A 12412-nucleotide genomic window follows, 5' to 3' on the forward strand; every position below is an offset into this window, starting at 1 on the left:
CTGCGGCTGGAACCAGCTAGATCAGACCGGTAGCTGATGGGGGGAGGGGGGAGTTAGGGAAAGAGGAGGATGAGGAGGAGTTGGGGGAGGGGGGGGGGTGATTGCGGTTGTTGGTGGGGCTGAAGAGGAACTTGGGGCTATAAGAAATGGATTGAATGGCTTGGGGGGGTTTAAGTGTTTTGCAGGGTGGACGGATGGTCTGGCAGGCAGACAGCTCTGGGTCCCCCTCTACCCCCTCCCTACATTGGTTAGTGATGTAATGTAGGCGAGTGCTATTTATAGCCAGGCTGCTGCACAGCTTCCATAGCGTCAGCACACTGGGCTACATTGATCAGCAGTGAAAGTCTGGAGGATGAGAGCAGCAACCACCAGTAGCGCACAAGCGCAGCGTCCACGTGTTGCATTTGCTTGGGCTGGATGGTACGATAGCGTATTAGGGCCACGTATATATATATATATATATATATATTTCGAGAGAAAAAAATGCTAATTTGCCACTTTGTAAAGTGCCAAATTTGCGACATTAGAAAGTGGCAATTTTGCAAGAAAAAAACTCAGAAATTTACGAGAAACACACGTAGCGTACTACTCGGATGTTTGCGCCAATACTTTTCGGTCAGGTTTTCAAAAAAAGGAGATAGTAATTGCTTTAGCAGAGATTAACTATGATGTTAAGCATTCGCTCTTTGAAACGTTGGGTACGGCCAGCGACAAAGACGCCTTGCTTTGCGAAGGTCCACACCCTGAGGATCAAGCATTTAAGTTAATTTGTTGACATGTATATTTACTTGTACATTTACGTTTCCAGGATTATTATTTACACATTCATACATTTTGGTATTTATTTTGTACAAGTAGATAAGTTGATGTGTCGGACTTGAATCTGCTGCTCTCCTTCATTCACTTGCATTTACCTAAAGTATGCTATTTTCTGATTGGATAGTGTTAGTCAGCTGATAGGGGATCAGGAAGTGTTGTCGCTCTAGCTGCCGTGTATGACGAGTAAAGTTTAAATGAAGATTTTTTTTTTTTTTTGCTACGTCGTAATTTCCCACTCATTTTAAGATTAAGATTTTTTTATTTTATTTTTTTCCAACGCACTTTTCCGTTTTCAGTTTCAAAGGGTGCAATTTCTGTCACCAGTCCACAATATTACAAACAGCTGTCAGTCAGTACACCACAATTCAATTCTGTTGTGCTGTTGGATTCCATTTAATTGGCGTAGGTTAATCCGAAGTTGTTTTTGCATTTCCAGGTATGCCCTGAAGCCTTTTGGTGAAGCAATACCTCACTGTATAACCTCACAATTTAGCAATCAATCAATCTGTCTGGTTTTATTTTTGGATACGGCTTTCCTGTTGGACCAGTTTCTTAGTCGTCACATAACACAATCTGTGCTGAATTGTACCAACCCCCCTCCTGTTCTCTGTTTTAGTCTGTAGCCTGAGGGTCTAGTCAGGTCGACTCCTTGTGACTTGCACAATAGAGAAGTCCAGAGGGGGGACAAAGCACAGGGCGCGGTAGCTAGGTCTCGATAAACCCTCCGTCCACACCTGTCAAATTCCCACCCTGATAACCTCTTCTTTGGGAGAGGTCATCGTTACCTGACCTTAGCTGCTGACTTTTAAACAAGTTCTATGTTAGCAGCTTTTATTTGATCATCTCATCATAAAGATATAAGCAACAGGTGCACTCTAATATTGAAGTAGTGGATATAGTCCAATTTATATTCATCCAAGGTCAGTCTGTGTATAATGAGAGGGGGTTACATAATTATACTTCCACTCCTAATTAGGACTTTAACTTTGCATGTTATTGCTGGAGAACGCTCAGAGTAAAATGACTTTTGCTTACTCTTCACATTTCCTTACAAGCTATCCAAACTATTTTTTAATAACATTTCTCCTCATTAGAGTACCTTGAGCTAACTTTGGGCAAGAGGCGGGGTAGATTATGTGTTGAACCGATTAGTGGACTAGTCTACGAGTCAACTTTACTATTCCACATCAGCGGTAAAAGGCATGAAGTCGACTAATTGCAAATCGTCTTTTTGGCAACTCGTCATCCAGTCGTAGATTTTGAGTCAGCCGTATGTTGCTGTCGGACTGGAACACTCTGTAGGCAGCAAAGTACGAGAGTAAGAAAATAAACAAATTGTGGATGAGAATAGCGGTTAAAATTGCTAGTTTTGGCTATTCTGATCAACGCTAGTCTTAAAAAAATTGTCTCTGCTCTGTTCTGATAATTACTTCTTTTTTTTCTTTCTTTTTTTTACTAGAGCTCTGTATTGTTCGTTCGGTAATTTTACCGATTTCACATGTCATCATCATTGCTCTTTTTTTCATTTTAATTTTTATTTATTTATTTATTTTTTATTTTGTATGTGGGTGAGTATGTGTATGTGTGTGTATTCATTAGTTCACCAAAAACCTATTAAAAAATCCCATACCGTTCACCTAAACCGAACACCGCCGTCAGGAGAACCGAGGAAGGACCAAAGAAAAGATAATTACCTCTGATCATTATTGGTATGTGTTCTTTAGCAAACCTTATGACTAAAGCAAAGTCGGTTTTTAGGTCACACACACGCAAACTCCTCAAGTCTCCTCAGCCCCTCATTATTTATTACTTACAAGGCTCTTTTTTTTCTTCTGTGTCTGTCATGTCACTGTCTCAGTCTATGCCGCTAGTTTTACTCATTCTGACACAATGACACAAACATTTAATATCCATTGGAAAAAGCCTAAATGCAGTCTATTGCTTTTAATGGCCAGTCAACTTATAGGTAGCATGCAGGATGGCTTTATAATGAGATGAAAAGCTCTTCATGCCAGGTACATTCCCCGTTGTTTTTGTTTTTCTAAGTTCTGTGGGTGTGTCTTTCAATATTGGCAGGCCCCAAACTACCTGTAGAGCTTCTCCTCCCAGGCTCAATTCCAGGAACTGAGAGCATGAGTTTCTTTCCTGTGCCATCCCACCCACTCACACCCTGCAGTCCTTGGATGGGGAAATGTCTGACTCAGGAGTCCTATTTATGTAAAAATGTTGGCTCTTATTCAAGATAGGGAAGATCCAAAAATGGTCATTTAATGTCCCCACCGAAATCCCACCAAAGAGACAACTAAGTTTTAGAGAGAAACATTATCTGCCAACATGAAAGCTGATACTAAGAGCATACAGGCTATACTAGTGGGTTTTTTTTGGTGTTTTTTTTTTACTTCCCCATTTCAATATTGTAAAAATAGATTACAATCAGGGCCTGCATCAGAACGTGAGAAAAAAGAGATGAAGGACATCACACAGTTAAAACATTTGTGAAATGGGACAAAAGTTGAACGTTACAATAATTTTTATTTAAAAATGAGTCAATGTGATTAAATAAAAATCAAGAATGCAATATACCACAACTTTTTTTATTCAATTTTTTTTTTAACTTAATGGCTATTTTTATTTGAAAAACTAAAACTAGAATCTGTGAATGTTACAAGCTATCGCACATTTGCATGCATTTTGAATGTTATAAGATATCACAATAATACTTATAGCTTTTTACTTTGCTACCTCAGATTTTGTCAATTTTTTCTTTTCTTAGCATATAGTTAGCCTGATAGCATAGCTGCCCATATCATATTTTAACGTTCTTGGAAAACGGGGGGGGGGGGGGGGGTATGTAATGAATTCAACAAACAAGAGTCCAGTTGCCATAATTCTCAACCTTTATTGATTACCATTACCTGGATGGCCAATAATCTACACTGACATAAAAAAAAATAATAATAATTGCAAACACATTGTTATACAAACACAAGTTGTGATGTATAAAGTGTCCCTCAGTGGAAAAAAGTTGGCCATCCCTGATATATACCATATCAACCTGCCACTACACGCTTTCAGGTACATTCCTTTATTGTTACCTGAAGCACTGCACTGTCTGATCGATGTAATGCGAGAAGCAATCGACAACAGGTTATCATTCACCGCTCTTTTTTGTGACACTCCCTTGGGACCGACCCGACAACCTGCGGGTTGTGTAACAAGTGCCTTGCCCCGTTGGCAGCGGCCTTTCTTTCATCCGAGGTTAATGATGTGCGTCAATGTCACTGTTGTATTGTCTGCTGCCCTCATTGGCTTTTTTCTACACACACTCCCGTCCATGCTTCCAGTGTTTTATTCCCTTATGTAGTCGTCCCTATCGCTGACATGTAAACTTGATTTTTATTATGTGCATTTATTTGCTTCAATGCAGTACTCATGCACAAAAATATTTTTGCTATGAATTACAAGCAACACAAACTCTTTATTGTGGCTTAAAAAGAAAAGTAAAATGCAAAAAGTCAAATCTGATAAATTTTGTGTGTATTTTTGATCGAATTAAAAAATATACATAAGGTATATTCTTTTAAAATTAGCTATATAATGGTGCCTGCAGATTTTAACTACTGTACTTAAGTTTTTTACGAGCCATCCTTCAGGCATTATTTTTGCTTAGACTTGTGAGCAAATTTTGAAGATACAGCCGCTCAACTCTCTTCACAACAAGCAGCTGTTTGGGTTTTAACTTTTCTTTTTTTTCCAGACAATAGTTTCCAGTAAAGACAGAATCCTTAATATCCATTGATATTGTTGAAACTTTTTTCTGGAAAAACATATTACAAAAAGAAAACAAGATGGATGCCATAGCGCTAAGTAGCTATTAGCAACTTGTGAACAATTCTTCAAAAATATGCTTTGAATGTTTTATACCACACTGAGCTAAAGTTTACTATCTAACATAAAAAAAAAGGAAAATTACATGTTATGTAATTAAAAACAATAATCTAATGTAGCCTTTAGTTCTACTAGCTTGTAAAATGTATTCATTAGAATGTAACCTCTTTCATGTTTAAAAAGGTGCTTTTAAAATGTTATACAATATATTTAAAAAAAAGATTTGCTCTTACAGATCTGTTTCCTGGTGTCCACTTTCCGTGGCCGGGTGTTTTCGGAGGACAGCTGTGCAGCTCTGGCGCTTTTCTCCCACTACTTCCACCTCAGCCAGTTCTTCTGGATGCTAATACAGGTAATAGAAGGTTAGCTTGAGGAACCGTTGACCCTTCATTTTCCTTTATTGGTGCTCTTTAATCAAACAGGTGAGCCTTTTGAAAGACAGTTCAGTCTGTGAGTGTCTAGTTCGGTGGCATTACTGATTTATCAGCTGCTGAATTAGCAAAATATTTCAGTTTTTATTCATTTCAAGTCGTCTGGACTGGTAGCACTTCACCTCATACAAACAAGCAGGTCTTTAACCCATCCTTTTGTGACCCCATTTTTGAGAGTGTTTTATTTTTTTTTTGGCGTAATGGCAAAATTCATACAGGCATGACTCTCAGATCTAGCCTGAGAAATTAAAATAATTCCTTTTCTGCTGCAATACCCCAAACAACTTTACATGTCATGTGTTCTCTGTTAAAGATCAACACAAAAAAAGTCAAATTAACCTATGTTGTTCTCGCCATTAGACCATTTGAATCCTTCACATAGTTGAATTGTGACCTGCAGGAAAAGCACAGGAATTCAGTGACCTTGACCCAAAGTGCTCCAAAACCCGTTCCTCCTCCCGGGCCCACTTCGGAGCACAATAGTCCCCCACATGAAAAAGGATTCACATAAAAACTTGACACTAAGGAAGTATACAATGAAAACAACTCATACACTGTTAGTCTTCTTCACAACTTGTCCTTTTGCAAATCATATCATAATTATCATAATCTCCCCTGTTCTATTTTTGTTGGAGCATTAGACAATTATTACTCAAGAAACAATGATTTGATGTGGATTTTGCTAGTTTTGTTGTTAATAGTTTTTAATAGAATTTATAAAAAATATTAGTTTACTCAAACATACATAAATGCATTTTCAGAGAAGCTATATACAGTATATGCATGGACCGAAGAATTGATATGAACATGATAGTGGAGGCAGTTGAACTCACAGATGTCAGCTCTTGAAACTACAGAGGCTGGCAATTAAGATACTACTATATATCACAGCCAAGCTGATTCTAATTGATGGCTGTCACCAAAGCTCTTTGTCCTCCCCAAAGTCTTTCCATTGATCCCAGTGACGTCTTCACCACTCCTATCAGGCAGACACTCAAAGCCCAGCTCCTGATATTAACAGGCGCCAGCAAACCAATCTCAAACCACGAGGAAATCAATACGTGCCAAATTCATGGGGAGGGGGGGTGTGGACGTGCATATCTAATAGTCAGGGGAATATCCACTAAGGCTACGTTCACACTGCAGGGCGTGATGCCCAATCGGAATTTTTGTTAAAGCCGATCTTTTCATGTACCGTTGACATTACGAAAACAAATGCGGCATCTAATGTGAACGCAACGCGCCCGTGATGCGACAGAACTAGAAATCCGTCCCAACTTTTTTTTTTTTATCTCATGTCGCCAGAGTAGCGAGTTCAGACGCATCGCATACATATCCGATTTATAACCACATACGAAATAGGCTCAGGTCGGGTGTGAAAAAATCGGAACTGTACCGTTCACACTGCATGAAAAAATCAGATACTTTTTTTTTTTACTTTTTTGATTTTTCCATTCCATCTTAAAAGAACTGCATTTCTTTTTTACTGTGGCTTGGTGAGTGGATGTGTCGCTGCCTGTTCGTTTCGCCATGATGCGGGGTTTGTATTAGCATCTATTAACCTGCTAGCTAACCTGCACGGCGCATATAGGCAGGGCCCAGACGCAAGCACCGTCAATGCCATGATTGGCTTCGTACCGTAAGTGAACCGTATCGTATCATTGGCTGGACACCTGTCACTCACTGAGTGAGAAACAAAAAAACAATATTATTGGGCGAATTAATTAGATTAGATTAAGTCTAATATTAGATATTAATTAATACGTTATGTTGATGTTGTTTATGCGCTGGATAGATTTTCTTGTGCGCTGAGAATGTGCGGGCAGTGCGCGATTGCGCACGCGCGCAGCTTAGAGGGAACATTGGTGTGAACGCAGCCTAACCAGAAAGGCAGATTTTGCTGGCTTGGCTTTTTAGGGAGGCTGCATATTATTACATAACCGAGCTTGCTCTTTTTAAATCTGTAGAAAATGTTAGCTTGCGCTTTCACTTTGCTGGTTTGTCACACAAACACTGCAGTGTTTTGCCTTCATGTGCTGCAAACCGGGCATGATGCTCATTTCCAGTCTGTGACCCAGGAGTTGTTCATTCTAATTGTTGAGGCAACAAGTGGTAATTTAACCTTAAAATAACAACTTCATGCTACGCTGGCTTGTAATAAAGTAAATAGTGTCATGTCATTGCCATGGTGCCCCCAAACCATCTACATGAGCAGCCCATAATACTAATAGGCCAGCCAGGAGATCGCTCATGTGGTGTTAGCACTAACGTTGGGGTATTCTACAAAATGCTTGTAGAGATAGACAACCCCTTTTTGAGACATGATGTAAAAACATGGACTACTTTTTTTAGTCGTTTTCGGCCTTTTTGTATATTTAATCTAACTACTTTTTTTTCACAGTCTACATTTACTGTAAAATTTAATTAAATTAGAACAAAAAGAGTTACCATGTGTATTTAACCAAATCACATGATGTGCATACGATGTTTAAACAACTAAATATATATATATATATATATATTATATATATAACTGCAGCTTTTTTTAATGAGGATAGATAATTTGAGATACAAGTGTCATATGTTAAGGCACCACTGTAGAACTGATAACGTGAATCATAATAAGAATAATAACATGGAAATAATGGCACTGTTGCCATCATAAAAAAAAAAAGAGGAAAAAAAAGGACTCTCCAGGCAGTGTTTTAATTTTTCACTCCATTTCAACTAGTTAATCAATTTAGAACAATAAAATCTAATCAAGTTTTTCTGGCAACACTTTTCTAGCCTGTTCCTTCTGAATAAATATTCCTAAAAAAGGAAGAAGAAAAAAAGCAATGCATACTTTGATGCAAACTGTGAACCTTAAAATCTTGTATGAATTGTGTACAGTGAAACCTATTCACTGTATTTCTTACTGTTTTTTCGTCTGAAAAAACAGGATATATCACTTTCCTTGAGCACATTCTATCATTTCCCTCAGACACAACTATCAAGAAATAAACATACTTGTCTAGCTAACCACAGGAAAAACAATCAATTTCCAAGCTCTTCTTCTAACTTTGACCTTCACTATCTAAAGTCACTGAGTTCACCTCAAAGGCAACATCATCCATTTATTGTGACTCACTTCCATGGCAAAGACCGACCGTGATTCTGACATTTCCCTTTTGTCTTCGTGACACACACTTGAGCTGTTACACAAGCGTTGTGCGTGTGAAGTTGCAATACTTATTATACAATGCAGTTGATGATTATGGGCGATTGCCAGAGGAGGAGGTCATCATCCCATAACCTCTTATTGCATCACACACAGTGCTGTCTTTGCAAATGTGTTGACAGGCAGATGGACAATCACAACCATCATCAGCTTTATAGGTGTCGTTTAAAGGTTCATTACTCTGAACAAAGAGCGGGACGGTTGTTTGTGGCCTTTCTATTTACAAATGAGGCCCTGACACAACTTCATTATAAGCTTTTAAACTTGGAAGATGTGTTCCTGACACAGAGCTTTTTTTATTAAACAAACTTGTCTGGCGCTTTACGTAGCAATGTGTTTGATGGACAAGTCTGTCGTAGCCAGCCGGATTACAAAGCTAACACTGCCACCCGACCATTCATATTGTGTATCAATGGTCTTTATTAGGATTGCGGGAGAGTTTGAGCCTATCCCAGTTTGGTTTGGGCAAGAATACACCCTGGACACCCTGGAAGAGGTTTGTCAGAAAAGTTCCAGGACTGATTTAGATCCAAACTACAGGTTTACCAAACTCAAAATTCGGATTCACATCCTCTGCATCTCTGTCGTAACCGTCATCTTGGAAAATAAATTACACCGAACAAGACAGATTAGTAGGGAGGTTGCTCCAGCACAGCGATGTTCTTCTCGGCCAGGAACTGTCAGACGCTCAGGGCATTGAAAACTTGTACCGTGTATCTCTCTAAAAAAAAGAAGAAAAAAAAGAAAACTTGTACCTTGGGTACGAAATTTACACACCTCTTACGGACAAACAACTATTCACACCTATGGGCAATTTTCAGTCCTCAATTAACTCATTCATTCCAAGCCATCTTAACTGACGCAACCCCCTTCGCTCCCGGCTGTTTTGCTGTTTGACGGATTTTGCAAGGTCCACAGAATATTCGGTTCTATTTCTATGAAAACATGGAACCTACCAATCAGGGGGAAAAAAGTATATTTGTGTCTGTTTCCGTTTTGCAGAAATTAGCATTAGAATATAGCTAAGTTTCATCATTATTTACGAACCTGTTGAAAACACTGGCAAAAAGAGCTTGTTGCAACATGGCCCTGGTTGATTTTTTTATACTCTGCTGCCACCTGCTGACCGTTTTTTCTAATAACTACCATTGCTTGACAGCACACCTGAGAAACCGCTCTGGGAGAGGCCAGCAGCAATTTTCCCAGTGCGCTCAAATGACCCAGATGCATGACTCCTTCTTGTGACTGCCTGGCCTAAATTCAGCTCTTCAGAAATTCCTAAATTGCATTGCTGAATATATGATGTCATGCAAATATTTGTTTCTGGCATTTAAAAAAAACAAATCCTGGGTTAGTAGATTAGCGTCCAATGAGCAAAAATGTACAAATATATTTTTGTGTCATCATTCTCATTTGATTAACAATAATATACTTGCTGGATCAAAAGCTAACAATTCACATCATGTGTTTAAGTGATTTCCTCCACCTGTGTCCCCAGGCAGTGAATTTCTGGCAGGTGCTTGTAATGAACGACGAGCACACCGATCGCCGATACCTGCTGTACTTCCTGTTGGGTTGGGGTCTTCCCGCTCTCGTTATCATCATCCTGGTCATCGTGCTGCTCGGAGGCTTCGACTGGAGCATCCACGCCGTCTACGGCTTGGTGCAAGGGGATGTGTAAGTGGCCAGTCTGGTTCTTTTTTTGCGTGACGTAACTTGTTTTCGAAAGTAAACACCTGATCTCGTGACATCGTATGAGGCGATTGCACAGCCAATCAAATGAATGAACCAAGGAACGAGTCAGTCATTTGCACGCGTTTCCTCACATAGAAACTTGAGTCTTCACCTCAGAGCTGGAAGCTCACTACCGGCCAAACAAATGAGAAAAGCAAAGTGAAAACAACCGGACCCTGGTCCTCAGTGTGTTTATACGTGTGAGCTATAAATAACTGCTTAATTTCTATAAGTGGAAAGAACGTTAATCCTTAAAAACAAATCAATGAGCTCACGTGGAAAAGCACGCCTACACGCCACACAATATGTAGAGTAATATTTGTGCAAGTGGCTGTTTTCTACGTCAGGATGTGTTAAAGTCAAACACTACTAAAGTTTGGACCCTGAAATTGACTTCTAAAATTAGCGAACGGCCCTAGGTGTGTCTGTTATCCTTGGGATCGAGTGTGCACGCCAGCTTCCTGTGGGCGGGTAAGTGGCCGTGAGACAGTGGGTGCATAGATGCGAGATTTGCAGATACAGAGGAGTATTCAATGTGCCCAGAAAAATTCAAGTTGGCCTTCCTCTTTTGCGGGGGAAAGAGGCAGCATTCATCATAATATGCCGTTCCTCTAACCGTCACCACTGTGATGCTGATATACCGTCCTTCATTTACGCTCACAAGTAGGGGTGTCAAAATGAGTGCGTTAATTTTGAGTTGTTTTTTTTTTTACCTGGAAAGCCTGTACTGGGGGAATTCCAGTCGCAACGCAGCATACACGTCCACGTCCGAATTTTGCAGTAATAAATATAATAATAGTGCATATATTTGTGGAGACTGGGGTTAAGTTGTATTTTACAATTTAAAAAATGTGCAGAATTTCACAATTTAGTGCATGTTAAAGATTAGATAGCTCTTAATATGAAAATAAAAATGCACTGAGCTGTCACCAACATCTTACAAATGCAATTATGCCATCTAGTGGCAGAAAAATGACCAATACAAATCAATATCACACTTGTTTTTTACAGTACAGTACTTCTTTTTAATTTTAACAAATTTTTATGAATTATGAAATTACTGAATCAATGACTAAAAGATGCAACCATATTTCTTTTAGTTTAAAAAAAATTCCCCACTTTTATGGTAATGAGTATGAAAACTAAGGGAATTTTTTTTTATTATACATTTTGAACAGTTATAACATTTGCAATTAACCCATTTGCTCCCAACAACGTATAAATACGTTCTATTTTAAATATTGCAATGATCCCAAAAATGTATTTATACGTTGTTTATGGTTTTTTATTTTTTATGCTAGAGCATACAGAAGGCTTTGATGCAGCCTCTGAACTGAAGAGAACACTTCAAGCAATGGTAGTTATTACAAAAAAGGCCAGCAGGTGGCAGCAAAATCTGTCAAAATCTAGTAAAACAGCCAGGAGCGAAGGGGGTTGCTTCAGTTAAAATGGCTGGGAGTGAATGAGTTAATCGTGAGTTAACACTTGTAGTCATGCGATTAATTGCCATTTTAAAAAAATTATCATCTGAAACCCCTACTAAAAAGGCACAACATTAGGTACGCCTGCCAATCCCAGTGAATTACACTAAGTGTAGCATTGCACATTCATAACCTTTCCTTCCTTCAAATGTTGTTTTATTTTATTTTTCTGCTCTCCAGCTTGAAGTCAGCAAATAGACTTATGTGTAATGTGCTTTCAGCAGGATTTCCCTTTCTTATGAGATTTTCAGTACAGTAAGCTCTCACAAGGCCACGACAGGACAAATATCCATATTAGAGAGCGTGTTTACGCTCTCACAGTCTATCAATGTGACGCAATTGTCTATTTGGCATACCTCCTGCCATGTTATGACTACGACTGAGCCAATTAGTTCTCTCTGTAGTCACTCAAAACTCAAGTCCTATCTGGATTCCACACTCCCACCACAATTGTGAAATAGACCAAGTCACTTGAGTATTTTGGTGCTTGCTTGGCACCGACTGTTTAGTAATAGGAGGGTGCGGATTTTCCCAGATTCAGCTGGGAAAAGGGATGCTGTGATGAAACTGAGACAGGGAGGATCGTGAAAACAATCACATCAAGAGAACTGTAGGAAGCAAGCAGCAAGAAAATATCTGATGACCATTTTATGAGACACGCTTGCCGTTATCCACCAGTCTTCATTTTGTACGTACTCGCTGAAAAAAAATGGGGATTGATATTTACTTGAAAAAATCAGAAAATTCGAGTTATACTTAAAAAAGTAAATATCACTCCCCATTTTTACAGTGTGGGCCAAAATAACTTGACTGGTGGAAAGTCTGAGTACTTGATCTAT

The 12412-nt window shown here is 39.0% G+C and overlaps 1 protein-coding gene across 2 annotated transcripts in view; it reads left to right on the forward strand.

Moving 5' to 3' along the window:
• adgrv1 (adhesion G protein-coupled receptor V1) overlaps window positions 1-12412 on the forward strand; it is a 107653-nt gene that overhangs the window by 74836 nt on the left and 20405 nt on the right. For both annotated transcript variants that reach the window (XM_086076012.1, XM_086076013.1), the window contains 2 exons: window positions 4943-5059; window positions 9857-10035. In XM_086076012.1, coding sequence (XP_085932138.1) covers window positions 4943-5059; window positions 9857-10035 — 296 coding nt within the window. The remainder of the gene's footprint in view (window positions 1-4942; window positions 5060-9856; window positions 10036-12412) is intronic.

The sequence above is a fragment of the Leptonotus elevatus genome, chromosome 5, assembly GCF_054856555.1.
Source record: "Leptonotus elevatus isolate MCC_2025b chromosome 5, RoL_Lele_1.0, whole genome shotgun sequence".
Lineage (NCBI taxonomy): Eukaryota > Metazoa > Chordata > Actinopteri > Syngnathiformes > Syngnathidae > Leptonotus > Leptonotus elevatus.